Raw genomic sequence first — 17149 nt, forward strand, 5'->3', positions numbered from 1 at the left:
TCGGTCTACGAGTTCATTGGGATCGTCCCAGTATATATAGTTTGGTTTTTCAAGGTTAACAGTCATGAAACCGTCATTTGCGTGAGTTTGCTGAAACATTTTTCTTATTACCTTATTATATTTGTATCCTTTACTACCTTTAATTTGCCTTTTATCATGAAAACCTCTCCTGTGTGCATTTGTGTTAAGCAGAATTTTTTTGTATATTTTCAATTCAGTGTCGTCATAATTCTCAGGGTGATTGTAAAAAAGTAGCTGATATAATCCAGGCGTTAAATTCCAACTTTGATTACCAATTACAACCTTTTCGTTGTTTAGCGTTAAATCTGCATTACCAAATTTAAAAATCGCATTTTCATCCCTATGTGGACCATATATTGTGTCAAGTTTGTTCTTGTTTTCAAGTGCGATCAAATCATTGTTATATTCTTCATCTTCCGATTGAGAAAAAAATCGTCTTCATTTTCTTCACCTTCTTCCTTTTTAATATCATTCACCGCACTTTCTTCTTTTTTTAAGTTTTCTTTCATGTTAATCTATATGTCTTATATTGAGATCATCCTGCTTAAACATAATAATCAAGTTTGTATTGTCTCGTATCAAATGTTTCGGTATATGTGTGTATGTTTGACACAAATAGAAGCAGTCGATAATTTTATGCCTTCCCATACAAAAATACGACCGAATGTTACTTTGCTTCTCACAGGCGACATCATCAAATATCATTATCGAATTAATTTTCGCCAAGTCTAATGGCACAACAGCTTCATTATCAGAAAACGTGTAGAACTCCATACCCTTTATGTGTTCAATTAATGCTTTTAGATATTGATACTTTGATTGAAAAAGTGACTTCGAGTATAAATAAACATTTTCAAATTTTAAACCATTTGGACTTTCAATTAAATTAATCATGGCGTTTGTTTTACCACAATTAAAGGGCCCAACTATAAGTGCTCAAAAGGAATTTGGTAGCAATGGACTGTGTCTCAATCGTTTGCTTCCATCACTTTTTGCAAAATCATAACTTTTTATATAAATATTTTTGTCTTGCTTTATTAACCGCATTTTGACAACTACATATTATATTAAATAATTTACAGGTATCGATTTACATTACATACATATATAATGTTTGTTTACCCCTAAAGTAAACTTAATTGTAGAGACCTTTCGAGGAAGAGGATTGTTAAATTCCATCATTAATTCATTGCCAATTGAACTTCATCTTCCCGGTTATCAATTTTGTGGTCCTGGAACCAAATTAAAAAAGTGATTGGAGAGAGGTGATACACCCCCAAAAAAAATCGCTTCTCTAACATATGTTCCAAACATATTTTGCAGGAAGCACATATATTATTGGATACTACCGAAACATTAATATGTTTGTTTTATGTGAACATATTATATGTTTGGAAGCATTTTGAGCCCAAAAATATTATATGCTTGGAAGACTTTTCTCCCCAAGAAGATTGTGGTCATTCCCTCACATAATTTTCACTTCCACGAAATTTTTTAGTTCTTGGCACCTCTTTCTGTAATACAAATAATGTTGAAGAAATTATTCAATTTTATAATTTTTTTAAAATTTTACCTTTCGCCTTGACGGAGTATCGAACCGAGGACCATACAGTTTGTAAGCCAACACACTACCACTGGGCTACGTGGCTGTAACAGTCACCAGTAGACAATTATCGTTATAAGATACATTTATATAGCATAGTTTGCAGCGCCCACGAGACCATGCAAACATAACATTATTTAAAAGAAACATACATTTGTTGGCCACGTGGAGCAGTGGTTAGCATGTCTGACTTGCATGCAAAGGGTCGTGGGTTCAATCCCTGCTCCGACCGAACCATTTTTTTTTAAATTTACACATTTATATTTATACTATATTAAATTTTTATAATGAAACTTCGAAATGTGGGTTATTAAAGATTTACAGCCAGAAACAGTGCTTGATATAAACGAAATGGACTGAGCTTTTGGATAAAATGTTATTTTTTATTGCATAAATAACAATTTTATAACAAAAAACTGTTTTATATAAAAGTTTGAAATTTTGGAAGGAATTCAAAAACTCTAACGAAAGAAGAACGTGGAGTGGAGCATAAACATAAATAAATAAATAAATAATTTTATAAAATACACATACATTTATTAGGAGTGAACAATTTTTTACTAGCATTTAACACTATTTTAAATGCATTTACAACTTTCTCTTTACTGCGAATAGTCATTCTAATATTCAAATTAAATAATATTTAGACTTAGGCATATCAAAGTTTTGCCCTCAAGGCCGGTATGCACCTCTAGCGAAAAATTTCATTCCCATAAGAAATGCATTGCTATTTATGCTAACGAAATTTTCGGTAGCGTTCAATTTCGTAAGCTGGTACGCACCTCAAATGAAAATAACAGGGTTGTCAATAGCATATTTTGGCAGCAAAAATTTAATTTATTACAATCATTGTGTGCGTAAAAGTTTTAAAAGGTCTGTAAATAATAAACAATTTATTTGAGGAATATTTGGAACATATATTAACAATTTTTAAAAGCGATTAGCTGGTTTAAAATTTGTGTACACAGCCCTGTTTTTTTTGTTGTAGACTTAAATAAATTTTTGCTACCGAAAATTTCGCTAGAGGTGCATACTAGAGGCCTGCACAATTCCATTTGTAAATGCAGATTACACGTGTACTTGCTACATGAGTACATCTATTTGAGAGACTCGCAAAATAATTGGTACACATTTTGATGAACACCAAAAGCCACGAATAACTTCTTGTTGCCACTCTGATGTCTTCGCTACCAACAAACACATATTCCTCTTTCTCTCTTATTGAAGTGTACTCAGAGTGATCACGTCGAGTATGTTGCGAGAACAAAACTTCATAGAGTACTCCATGTACCATGTGCAGTTTCAGAAAAACAGTTACTCTCCAAAATATATGTTTTCGGCGTGTTATAAAGAACGGCAAACGTTAAGGTAAGTGTGTGACATATATAAATATATGAAATATGTGACATACATACATATCTATGATTAATAATAATGGAAAATTTTGCTTCGCACATAACTGAGAAATACTTGTGGTACCACGTGAAGTGAAGAGAATCCATGTTGTACTTTTTCTCAAGTACATACATTTGTATTGTTCCTTTTTTTCGGAACACATATTGTTTCGGATAAGTACTTGGTGGTATTTGACAAGCAAGTGTTCTCTTCACTTCACTACTTGCGCTCTGAGAGAAAGACAGTGTATGTACTATATTCGACAGCGAATTGCATACATGTAGTGAAAAGTTATTCGATGCAGACCTCTAGTGCATACCGGCCTTTATCATAAAACAGTTTTCCGCATACAAGCGGTTTCACAGAAATTGCTCTCTTTTGATTATCTCGATGTGTTATGTTGATTTCTGTCGTTCAACCCTCCCGGTTTCCATTTCTATTTCTTTCTCTATACTCTCTCTCTGTTGCTCTCTAAATAAAATGTTACAACATATATATGTTTACTCGAAATTTGTAAACTTATATATGTTTACATTCACACATATTATTTTTATGAAACATTCATGCCCCAAACATAATATGTTCTAACATATTAACATATGTGTCCCAAACATTAAGTGTTCGTTTAGGAACATTACATGTTTGCACTTAAATATATTGTGTTTAAAAATTGTGCCCGAAACACATTTTGATTATATCGGAACATATGAAAAACATATTTTTCTAACAGTGTAGAGGAATCAACGGATTAGATTCCGCATGCAAAACTCATGATATTGCATACTCTATAAGTAAAGATATAAATCAACGACATATTGCTGACCAAAAATTATCTGAAAAGGCTTGGGAACGATTTAAAGCTAAGGATAGCTCTTGGGGAGAAAAAATAAACTCGTATTTGGTGACAAACGCTATGAAAGCTAAAATGAAGTTGGGAATGAGAGTAAGAAAACACGATATGCGCGGAAAAAAAATATTTTCCAATGCTATAAAAAATGCTACAACAATCTTAAGGAAAGAAAAGCCCGAGGATGTAAAGACGGCAATAAAAATTGCCCGAAAATCTATTACCAAATCATTTAAAGGGAAAAAGTCTAAGGTTGTCATTGTTCGTGTGATAAGAGTGCCTAAAATTGGCGGGTTTCTTCCACTAATACCCATTCTAACCGCACTTAGTGCAATTGGAGCTCTATCAACTGGTGAAGCATCAATAGCGAAAGCAGTTTATTCAGCAAAGGATGCAAAACAACAACTTGAAGAAAATATACGTCATAACAAAAAAAATTGAGGACATTGCTATGGGAAAGGGACTTTACCTAAAACCTTTTAATAGGGGAATGGGTATAGTGTTAAAAAATAATGAAATCCCAACAAAAAACTTATAAACAAGCTGCCCAATAAACCTCTTACCGATATAGAGATCGAATCATTTGCAAAAAAATATATACCTTATTTTAGAGGTGTATTCAAGCGTGACCAACTTCCAAAAAAATCACATGTCAAAGAATGCGGAGTTATTAACCTTGATTCCCATGACGGTCCAGGAACTCATTGGGTGGCTTATAATAAAAATAAAAGCAGTATGGAGTATTATGACAGCTTTGGTAATCTACAACCGCACCCTCACAAAAAATCGCTTCTGTAACATATACTCCCAAACATATTTTGCTTCAAGCATATACATTTTTGGGTATTGCCCAAACATTTATATGTTTGATCTCTACCAATATATAATATGTTTGAAAGCATATTGGTCTAAACAATATATGTTTGGGTAGTCTAAGTTCCAAACATTTTGTATTTTTGCATCCAAATTCAATAATGTTGTCTTCCAAAAAACACTATGTTATTATGTGACCATATAATATGTTTGGAAGCATTTTGCACCCAAAAATATTATATGCTTAAAAAAAATTCTCCCAAACAATATTGTGCTCAAAATTTTATTTATTTATTTATATGTTTACAATCATAATGAATTATGAAAATAAACAGGTAATATAGGTGCTAACAACATAGGTTTTCGACCTGAATGCTCAAAATTTTGTTTCTGCCCAATTGTATATTCCCCGACATCTTTCTCACTTCCACGAGATTTTTTAGTTCTTAGCACCTTTTTCTGTAATACAAACATTGTAGAAGAAATTATTCAATTTTATGATTTTTTTATTTTAATTTTACCTTTTGCCGGACGGGGATTCGAACAGCGGACCACACAGTTTGTAAGGATCAAAGAAGTAGCTGATCAATTGCCCAAGGAAAAATAAAATGTTAATTTTGTAATAACAAGGAACAACCACCAACTTAATTCAATATCGCTCCCTGTTAAATAGCGCTCCAAGCTACTAAACACATATATGTTTATAGGCTATTTCTAAATTAATATATGTTTGCATCCAAGCATATTATATTTACAAACATTTTATGTCCCAAACATAATATGTTCTAACATATTAACATATGTCCCAAACATGTTATGCTAGTTTATGAACATTATATGCTTGCACTCAAAAATATTGTGTTTAAAAATTTGTGTTCCAAACATATAATGTTTATAGCCAAACATATGAAAAACAGTCTTTTTCATCCGTGCGCCTTTAGAATTACTACACTATTTAGGAACTAACATAAGCTACAACTACACACGAGAGCAAAACTTTGATTCCTTTCAATGTGGACATCTATCCTTACGATTTTTGCTCTTATCTACAAAATTTGAATAAAAAGCAATAGGCTTCAGTTATATATGCTACAGTTCATCGAAAACTTCGAAGCAAACTCATCTTGATCTATTAACTGTTGTTTTCTTTTTCTATTTATTTAACTTATTACTTGGGTGTCGTGAACGACCTTGACACAATTAATACACAGTGAGAAGTAGAATCTTAACCATGTATTTCTCAAACATTGAAAATCTAAACCCATTCTATACTATACATGACAGATTTCATCGTGAAGATGAACGTTTGAAAACCTTTGATACATGGCCACTGGATTTTATAAGTGTTAGAGAACTGGCTGTTACGGGAAAAGGAGACATAGTAAAATGCTACTTCTGTGAAGTGGAAATATTTTCATGGAAACCTATGGATATACCTGTTGAGGAACATCAGCGATGGTCAATTAATTGTCCATTATTAAGGAGATATTCAACTAACAATGTATCGATAAATGCTGACGAACTCAACACTATTCTACCAGATTTGGGATTTGATGTGTGTGGAAGCCGATGGTCTCATTTAGAAATTTAAAAAAAGAAAAATAAAAAATACAAAACGTAATATATGTTCTTTTCTTTGGTTTATATATTTTTATTTACTCCATGATTAAATCATCTACGTTGTTAAAATTTTTTTCAACAAATACCAGCAACTTAAACAAATTATTAAGAGCACATCTAAATTGATTATGTACATGAATATAACAAGACGTGTTGTAATCATATAAATTTTTAAAGCTAGTTTTATAGATGTTCCTAAATATCTTTTCAAAAAATCTTGCTTATTTTTACCGAATACATATATATACTTATAACTATTTAGAGGAGTTAGTATGTTTTCCACATTCCTATAGTCTATGGTGCCCATAGACCAGTCTAGACCATTCACATATTTTTTACCTCCTGGTAAATTTTGCCATCAAGGGAGAAATGAGAGGGGGAGGGGGAAGTGTAATTTGACACGGTTTGGCCATTCCTTTGATCCAGTTCTCTCATTAGTATACTACTCACGACAGCCTTCTCACGCAGTAAGAGCTTGCAGGTAGCCAAAGATATACCAACAGATTCTAGTTCCCCTGGAATATGTAAGGTAGTTCCTAGCCTTGCTACCTCATCTGCTTCGCAGTTCCCCGGTATGTTCCTATGGCCAGGCACCCATATTAGGTAAATATTGTACTGCTCAGCCATCTCGTTGAGAGATTTGCGGCAGTTGATGGCCGTTTTCGAGTTACGGAACACAAAGTCCAAGGATTTTATTGCAGGTTGACTGTCTGAGTATATATTAATGCCAACATTTTTTGGAACATTACTTCTCAGCCAATTCACCACCTCTCTTATTGCCAATATTTCAGCCTGAAAAACACTACAGTGATTAGGTAATCTTTTCGCTATTCGAATTTCCAGATCTTTAGAATATACTCCGAACCCCACTTGTCCATTCAATTTGGAGCCATCAGTATAGAAATCTATATATCTTTTATTCCCCGGGGTCTGTGTACACCACGCCTCACTGTTGGGAATTAGAGTTTCAAATTTTTTGTCGAAAAGTGGTTTCGCCAGAGTGTAATCCACTACGTTAGGCACATCTGGCATTATATTTAGGACCGAACTGTGGCCGTAAATTTTTTCCGACCACAGCGATAGCTCGCGCAACCGCACAACCGTTGTTGCAGCTGACTGTTTGGCCAAAATGTCTAAAGGCAATAGATACAGCATGACATTAAGGGAATCTGTTCCTGTCTTACTGAATGCGCCTGAGATGCACAAGCACGCCATACGCTGAACTTTATCTAAACCTGTCGGTTGCTGAAGTGCCGGCCACCATAGTACAACACCATATAGCATTATAGGTCTAACCACTGCCATATATAGCCAATGCACAATTTTCGGTTCTAGTCACCACTTTGTTCCTATTGCCTTTTTGCACGAGTAAAAAGCTACCGTGGCTTTCCTCGCCCTTTCTTCAATATTAAGCTTAAAGTTCAGCTTCCTGTCCAGAATAACGCCAAGGTATTTTGCACACTCACCAAAGGGAATTTCAATATCCCCTAAGGATATAGGCTTAACCGTGGGAGTTTTGCGATCTTTGCAGTACATGACTAATTCTGTCTTGGCAAGATTTACTCCAAGACCATTCTCTTTCGCCTATTTCTCAGTCATCCGAAGGGCCCTTTGTATAACATCTCCCCTGACTGCTAGGGCCACATCGTCTGCGAATGCCACCACTTTTATCCTTTCTTTTTCTAGGGAAACCAGAAGGTTGTTTATAGCAACATTCCAAAGAAGAGGTGGTAGAACTCCTCGTTGGAGAGTGCCTCTGTTCACATACCTTTGAATGTTTGCTTGTCCTAGTGTGGCTGAAATACGTCTCCTCATTAGCAGTTCGTCTAGCAGCCTAAGTATACCTGGATCAACATTCAGAGTTGTCAGTCCATTTAATATCGAGCTCGGATGGACGTTATTCGATGTCTAGAAACGCCACGATTGTGTATTCATTGACAGATAGTGAGCTTTCGATAAAGCTGACTAGTTCATGCAAAGCGGTCTCAGTAGACCTGCCTTCGAGTATGCATGCTATCGTTTCGAGAGCAAACTTGAATCGACGCTAGTTCTAAGATAAATGTCTATCATCCTCTCCACAGTCTTAAGTAGGAATGAGCATAAGCTGATTGGTCGGAAATACTTCGCACTCGAGTGAGAGGCTTTTCCCGCTTTCGGTATCAAAACGACTTTTGTTTCCCTCCACTTTTCTGGAATATATGCTAAGTTTATACATCCTTTATATATTACCGTCAACCAAGGGATAATTCTGTCACTGCTTGTAACTCCGCCGGAGTAATTCCATCAGGTCCAGGGGATTTGAATGACCCACAGCTATTTAACGACCATTTTATTCTAGATTCCGATACGAGTTCCTCGATAGGAAATGACAGCTGAGCCACTGTAGCACCGCCAGAACTCGGTTCAACCGTCTGATTTCCAGGAAAATGTGTGTCCAATAGTACCTCCAGCGTCTCCCCACTAGACGTTGTAATCATTCCAAGAGTTATGCTGAGTCTTTCTCAGTTCTAGCTTGTATCCTCTCAGATTCTTCTTGTAAGCGTCACAATCCTCAGGAGTTCTTGTGGACTTTGCTTTGTTAAAGAGCTGCCTGCAGGATTTCCTCATATTACTTAACTCCGTAGACCACCATGGTGGTGGATTTTCCCCCTTGGCTTCCCTCTAGGGCATGCAGCTTTCAGTGAGATTTTGAAGGCCTTAGTAATCCGCTCCATGCGTGTTCGATATCTTGCACAGTGCTCATATTTGTCTCTGGTATTTTCGGTATCATCATATTGAACGATTCCCTATACCTATTCCAATCAGCTTCCCTCACATTTGGCGGAAATATGGTCTTTGAAGTACGAACAGCCAATCTGAAACTGATGTAGCGATGATTTGAGAAGCTATGTTCCCACTACCAGGTTAGTACGCAAAATAAACTCTATTAGCGACTCTCCCCTTACATTAGTATCACTACTTCCCCAAATACTATGATGTGCTTTTGCATCGCATCCCGTAATGAGTTTTGTCTTTGTGTTCAGTGACTCCTCAACTAAGGTCTTAACGACACATGGAGGCATCTCCCTATAATGTACCATGTAGACCGAAGATACCTAGTATTTGCATTTGGCTCTCTAGGCTGGCTACGACAGTGTCTGCATTGCTCAATGAGTTCGTTTTTAGCAATTATACATGCTCGATTTATATCTTTACCGGTATTATGCAAAAGTTTGAGTGCTTAATTCACAGATCTTGTTCTTATATATGTATGGTTCTTGAATAAGAACTATATCTATGTCTGCTTTCATCAGAAGAACTTTTAAGGCAGCACAAGCGGCCTTACAATGGTGAAGAACTATCTGGAGGAACCGTAGAACCATCCAAATTTTCAACAACCGTCACATCAGCCGCTTCAATTGAGTCATCAAGGGCTTCCTCTTCATAGATCTCGGTGACTCTCGCAACAACCCGCGGTTCAGCTTTGGTAAGGTTTGAGCCTGTAGGAACTTCCCGCATACGATGTTCGTCAATGTCTGCAGTTTTTATGTCTCCTTCGGCTTCACAAGATTTTTCTACTTCTAACTCTACCGGAGGTTTGTTCGTTTCGGAATCCTTTGGCTGATCGCTTTTGTATACCTTCATATGGAAGTCATGAAAGCCACAACTTACACGTCCTTGGGTCTGGGCTAGATGTGGCAGCGACTCAATGTTCAATATAATCACCGCATGTCGTCTTGGTCCATCCATCTCATCCAAACGACCAACCTTCCAATCGGCGGTTGGAAGATCTGGATTACATTCCTTTAGTCTATTTAGTATTGACTCGGGATCAGGAGGATTTGCAGGTGTCCATGCATGTGCTCTAGGTTTAGCCGGTATGTCTTTTCTATCGACTAACTCCCAAGCGGCTCCTTCCCAAACTTCACCAATTAGCATTAAAGCAGCTTTAAAGCAATCCATAGACCTCTGGTCTGCAAATGCTATTAACTTATATCGTCCTTGATACCATCCAGCATCTTGCCGTCGAGGACTTGGTCCGGGAAACTTTTTTCGCACCTCCGAGTAGACACCAGACATCGCGTTCTCAATTTCCCCCCATTTTTGCTTTGGAACTGTTTAGCGCGCAATCTAATTTCTATATTTTGCCTTTCGAAATGACAAGATGTTAGATTTAGTTTTAAAGTTCACAAAATTTTATTCAATAAATTATTGATGGAGAAAGTTCACTAATACTTATGACAATAACAATGTGCAATAATTCACTCTGTGATATAAAACTCAATGTGCAATATAAATTTAATTCACTGTGCAATACAAATATTAGATTTAAGATTAGTTTAAGGTTTAATTCAATAGTTTTAGATTAGTGTCCAGCACCTTCACTTTTGCGTTGTATGTGTCCATCACTTTCTTATGTTCTCAGTGCTATATGTTTGTTGGGTCACTTTGTGTTAACGTCTTCCTAGAAAAAACTTTGTTGTATTTCTGTCGTTCACTAAATGTTTTATGTTATTTATTATAAATGTTTTATTTATTTTATACACTTTGGCACTGCGCGATAATTTACTTTTCGGGGGGAGCAGAACGGAATTAACGTTTTTAAACTGTCGACGCGCGAAACTCAACTAACTTCATTTGATCATTTGTTAATGTCTGTAATCTTCCAACTAAACGGAGATTTTCCAATCATTATTCCAAACATTCCAAATAAACAAATGAAGGACAAATGAAATTTTGAGAAATTGAAGTTGTCCGCAATATACAATGGGACCCACACATATGAATCCACGGTGGAACCTATATGTGTGAATTCCCCGTTCAAATGAACTTTGAACATTCTGCCCCCCCCCTTACCAAGTGCTGCTCTTACCTTACTCTCGTAGTGTCACCGTATTCGTGGGTCCTGCAAATATGTACCCCAAAAGTGTTTTTAGGGCGTACACTTCCCCGAGGTCCATGAGGGATATGTCCCGCCGCCTGAGGTAAGCAAAAACGTCCCCTCCAATTTCCAGATCTATGGGATCATTTGACCGAATATCCCGGTCAGCCCACACTTGGGTCCTCTACGATAGCCTCCGAATATACCCTCCTGGGTAAATCTCGAGTCACTACCGCATCCATCTTGGATATCGTCTGCTGACTAGGGTGTCTCGATTGCAAGGCGATCCTCACCAGCCGATGTTCCCCCTTTCGAATTATGGGAAATCCAAATCTTCTCACCACGGAGTGCGCTATGCGGGAGATCGGGGCGGATTGGCACAACAAAACCCGAACTTCACGCCAACGCTCACAGTCATTGTCTGCCACCTTCACCACCGCCGTCGGTAAAAATACGTTGGAACGGTGATACGGCAGTTCTACTTCTGGCATCATTTCCTCAGCATTGCCTTGGATCAGCGGTACTTGTGGCGAAGGTACTCCCAAGGAAGGCTCAAGTTGAGGAGCCCCGTGAAGCAGGGTATGGTGCCTGATCCTACACTCTCGGCATCCCGTCACAACTGGGCAATCTGGTGTCAGGTGGCTCCTGGCCAAGCAATTTCTGCAATATCCCCTTCTTTCCACAGCTTCATACCGTTAGAAAGGGGTATATTGCAGGAACCGCTGGCATAACCGCAGCGCATGATCCTCCTGACACATCCCACAAGAAAATTGCCAGTTCGGATGGCGACGCCGAGAGGCAGATCTGCTGGGTCTTAAATGGTTTGCTCGTTGCTGAATCCGCAGTGAGGGTCTTGATTCACGTACTGGTGAGGGGTCGGGTTTTGGTAGATAAGCAGCCATTTTCTGAAAGTGAAATCTCGTGAATACCGTATTTTTAATATAAACTTGTAATGGGCTATTGATTGTTCGAAAACAACTTAATAATTTTAACTATGGGTCTAGTAATTACACCGTTGACGGTCCTCACGTCTACAACCCGGACATTCTGATCGGATCCCAAATAAGTCTTTTCTATACGACCCAACTTCCACTCACTAGGAGCTACTTTTTCATCTTTAATAACTACTAGGTCATTTTCCTGAAGGTTAACAGACGGTCGCTTCCATTTATAGCGACGGTGAAGTTCATTCAAATATTCAGACTTCCATCTAGCGCAGTCTCTTCCAACGATTTACTAAATTTACGTCCTCACTTGACAAGTCAGGTTCTGCAGGAGTTAATAACGGCGATCCTACCAAAAAATGTGCCGGGGTTAAAGGAGATAAATCATTTGGGTCTTCGCTTGCTGGACTTAGGGGTCGAGAATTGAGGCAAGCTTCAATTCTGGCCAATATTGTTGACAATTCTTCAAATGTGAAATGCATTTGAGACATACATTTCTTTAAATGAGATTTAAAGGATTTTACACCAGCCTCCCAGCCTCGTGAGTGACACGATCTTTGAGCGACTTCATGAATTCTAACCTATCCTTTTTGACGAGTTCCGCTGCTCCTATAAAGTTAGTCCCGTTGTCAGAGAAAATTTTCGAAGGGCAACCGCGTCTGCCTATAAATCTGGCCAAAGCCGCCATAAACGATTGGGTCGACATATCACTAGTGGCCTCAAGATGAATGGCCTTTGTTGAAAAACATACGAATATGCAAACATAACCTTTAGTAATGAGGCAAGCTCGCCCAGTGAAATTTTTGATGCTAAATGGGCCTGTGAAGTCTACTCCGGTATGGGTAAAGGGTCTTGTCAAAGTTGTGCGTTCGGGAGGCAACGAAGCCATTATTTGATTTTGTGTCTGGTGTCGATGCACGATGCATGGTCGACAGTTGTGTATTATCTTTTTAACTAAGGGTTTTAATCGAAATATCCAAAATTCCGCCCGTATAACTCGGATCATGGTTCCCTCCGTGCAAATTAACTTTATGAACAACTTTAACATACAAATGTGAAAAGCGAGATTCATGAGGTAAAAGTATTCGGTTTCGTTCATTATAGCTAAGAGCTGGTGACTGATCGAGTCCACCATTAAACCTAATTATACCCTTGGAGTCAACGAATGGGTTCAACGGTAGGAGATGACTGTTACTTGATATACGTTTATTTTGAGTAATTCTTCTGTGTACAAACTATAAGTCGAGTCTTAATATCTTGTATTTCATTACTAGTAATTTCAAGGGATGACATACGATATTGTGTTCGATTTGCACCCGTGTTTCGCCAAAAACGAAGAGCATATGCCAAAACTCTGTACGCGCGAGAAAGTGACGAAAACCGCAGCAAGGGGTCTTCTACAGTTGTCGTTGTTAAAACCTTAACTGGTTTGGTCTCTAAAGTTGTGTCGTTGTTAACTTCTTTGTGTGGCCAACGGTCTTTGGACAATTTGAGCCACTGGGGTCCTGTCCACCATAACTCGTGATTTTGTAGTTCATTTGGGGTACAACCGCGACTTGCAACATCAGCTGGATTGCTTCCTGAATCAACATGGCTCCAATTTTCATTACCTACATATTCAATTATGTCAGAAACCCTGTTGCCTACAAAGGTACTCCACGAGCACGGTGTTTTTTTGAGCCAAGCAAGGACGATTGTTGAGTCTGTCCAGAAAAAAGTTTTAAAATTTGTAATTGACAAGCTAGGGACTACGGCATTAGACAACTTTGCTAACATCACTGCCCCACATAATTCCAATCGCGGTAAAGACAAGGCCGTAGCCAGGATTTTAATTCGGGGGGGGTTCAACTTTAAAAAAAAAACAAGTATATACGGCCGTAAGTTCGGCCAGGCCGAAGCTTATGTACCCTCCACCATGGATTGCGTAGAAACTTCTTCTAAACACTGCCATCCACAATCGAATTACTTAAGTTGCGGTAACGCTTGCCGATGGCAAGGTATCTTAAAACCTCCTTACACCATCTTCTAAATTGTATGTAAGTCCATACGTGGTATATATTAAATCAAAAAAGATCGATCCAATACTTATATAATTCAGTTTGACAAAGTAGACATACAATTTTGAAAAAATTTTCTACAGAAATAAAATTTTAACAAAATTTAAAAATGTTGACAAAATATTCTATAGAAAGAAAATTTTAACAAAATTTTCTCTAGAAATAAAATTTTGACAAAATTTTCTATAGAAATAAAATTTTGACAAAATTTTCTATAGAAATAAAATTTTGACAAAATTTTCTATAGAAATAAATTTTTGGTAGATTATTTTTGGCTCTAGTGGCAACCATGATTATGAACCGATATGGACCAATTTTTGTGTGATTGGACCAATTTTGGTATGGTTGTTAGCGACCATATACTAACACCACGTTCCTAATTTGAACCGGATCGGATGAATTTTGCTCCTCCAAGAGGCTCCGGAGGTCAAATCTGGAGAACGTTTTATATGGGGGCTATATATAATTATGGACCGATATGGACCAATTCTGGCACGGTTGTTAAAGATCATATACTAACACCATGTTCCAAATTACAACCGGCTTGGATGAAATTTGCTTCTCTTGGAAGTCTCCAAGCAAGCCAAATCTGGGGATCGGTTTATATGGGGGCTATATATAATTATGAACCGATGTGGACCAATTTTTGCATGGTTGTTAGAGACCATATACCAACATCATGTACCAAATTTCAGCCGGATCGGATGAAATTTGCTTCTCTTTGAGGCTCCGCAAGCCAAATCTGGGGATCGTTTTATATGGGGGTTATATATAATTATGGACCGATGTGGACCAATGTTTGCATGATTGTTAGAGACCATATACCAACACCATGTACCAAATTTCAGCCGGATCGGATGAAATATGCTTCTCTTAGAGGCTCCGGAAGCCAAATCTGGGGATCGGTTTATATGGGGGCTGTATATAATTATGGACCGATGTGGACCAATTTTTGCATGGTTGTTAGGGACCATATACCAACACCATGTACCAAATTTCAGCCGGATCGGATGAAATTTGCTTCTCTTTTAGGCTCCGCAAGCCAAATCTGGGGATCGGTTTATATGGGGGCTATATATAATTATTGACCGATGTGGACCAATTTTTGCATGGTTGTTAGAGACCATATACCAACACCATGTACCAAATTTCAGCCGGATCGGATGAAATATGCTTCTCTTAGAGGCTCCGGAAGCCAAATCTGGGGATCGGTTTATATGGCGGCTATATATAATTATGGACCGATGTGGACCAATTTTTGCATGGTTGTTAGAGACCATATACCAACACCATGTACCAAATTTCAGCCGGATCGGATAAAATTTGCTTCTCTTTTAGGCTCCGCAAGCCATATCTGGGGATCGGTTTATATGGGGGCTATATATAATTATGGACCGATGTGGACCAATTTTTGCATGGTTGTTAGAGACCATATACCAACACCATGTACCAAGTTTCAGCCGGATCGAATGAAATTTGCTTCTGTTTTAGGCTCCGCAAGCCTAACCTGGGGATCGGTTTATATGGGGGCTATATATAATTATGGACCGATGTGGACCAATTTTTGCATGGTTATTAGAGACCATATACCAACACGATGTACCAAATTTCAGCCGGATCGGATGAAATATGCTTCTGTTAGAGGCTCCACAAGCCAAATCTGAGGGTCCCTTTATATGGGGGCTATACGTAAAAGTGGACCGATATGGCCCATTTTCAATACCATCCGACCTACATCGATAACAACTACTTGTGCCAAGTTTCAAGTCGATAGCTTGATTTGTTCGGAAGTTAGCGTGATTTCAACAGACGGACGGACAGACGGACGGACATGTTAGATCGACTCAGAATGTCACCACGTCCCAGAATATATATACTTTATGGGGTCTTAGAGCAATATTTCGATGTGTTACAAACGGAATGACAAAGTTAATATACCCCCATCCTATGATGGAGGGTATAAAAATATTCATATAATCTCATGTGTAGAAAATTTTATTTATGCATAGGTATGTATACAATATTTTTATACCCACCACCATAGAATGGTGACGGGGGTATAATAAGTTTGTCATTCCGTTTGTAACACATCGAAATATCGATTTCCGACTATATAAAGTATATATATTCTTGATCGGGGAGAAATTCTAAGACGATATAACCATGTCGGTCTGTCTGTCTGGCTGTCTGTCTGTTGTAATCACGCTACAGTCTTCAATAATGAAGCAATCGTACTGACATTTTGCACAAACTCGTCTTTTGTCTGCAGGCAGGTCAAGTTCGAAGATGGGCTATATCGGTCCAGGTTTTGATGTAGTCGCCATATAAACCGACCTCCCGATTTGGGGTCTTGGGTTTATAGAAATCGTAGTTTTTATCCAATTTGCTGAAATTTGAAATCTAGAGGTATTTTATGACCATAAAGAGGTGTGCCAAAAATGGTGAGTATCGGTCCATGTTTTGGTATAGCCCCCATATAGACCGATCTCCCGATTTTACTTCTTGGGCTTATAGAAACAGTAGTTTTTATCCAATTTGTCTGAAATTGGAAATCTAGAGGTATTTTATGACCATAAAGAGGTGTGCCGAAAATGGTGAGTATCGGTCCATATTTTGGTATAGCCCCCATATAGACGATTTCAAGATTTTACTTCTTGGGCTTCTAGAATCCGAAGTTTTTATCCTATTTGCCTGAAATTGGAAATCTAGAGGTATTTTCGGGTCATAAATAGGTGTGCCAAAAACGGTGAGTATCGGTCCATATTTTAGTATAGCCCCCATAAGAACGATCTCCCGATTTAACTCCTTGGGTTTCTAGAAACCGTAGTTTTTATCTGCTTTGCCTGAAATTGTAAATATTCTGGTATTTTAGGCTCACAAAAACATGTATCGGATTAAGTTTTTATCGATCCATTTGGTAATGCCTCCATATAGACCGACTTCACTTCTTGAGGGTGTAGAAGGCGCACTGATCATGAAAATTGCTTG

General features: G+C 37.9%; 1 protein-coding gene across 1 annotated transcript; it reads left to right on the forward strand.

The window, feature by feature from the left end:
* The first annotated feature begins 5910 nt into the window (after positions 1 to 5910).
* Positions 5911 to 11752, forward strand: LOC142235426 (uncharacterized). Its single transcript, XM_075306677.1, has 2 exons — positions 5911 to 6137; positions 11443 to 11752. The coding sequence occupies exons 1-2, from the start codon at positions 5911 to 5913 to the stop codon at positions 11750 to 11752; spliced, it is 537 nt and encodes a 178-aa protein (XP_075162792.1).
* Positions 11753 to 17149: the final 5397 nt, after the last annotated feature.

Source organism: Haematobia irritans, chromosome 4, assembly GCF_050003625.1.
Source record: "Haematobia irritans isolate KBUSLIRL chromosome 4, ASM5000362v1, whole genome shotgun sequence".
Taxonomy (NCBI): Eukaryota; Metazoa; Arthropoda; class Insecta; order Diptera; family Muscidae; genus Haematobia; species Haematobia irritans.

What these genes read in the sequence shown, in the direction of transcription:
- LOC142235426 (XM_075306677.1), top strand. Translation starts at nt 5,911, where the DNA reads ATGTATTTCTCAAACATTGAAAATCTAAACCCATTCTATACTATACAT. An exon ending in GTTGAGGAACATCAGCGATG is followed by an intron (nt 6,138 to 11,442) that starts GTCAATTAATTG and finishes CTCGATTGCAAG; the next exon opens with GCGATCCTCACCAGCCGATG.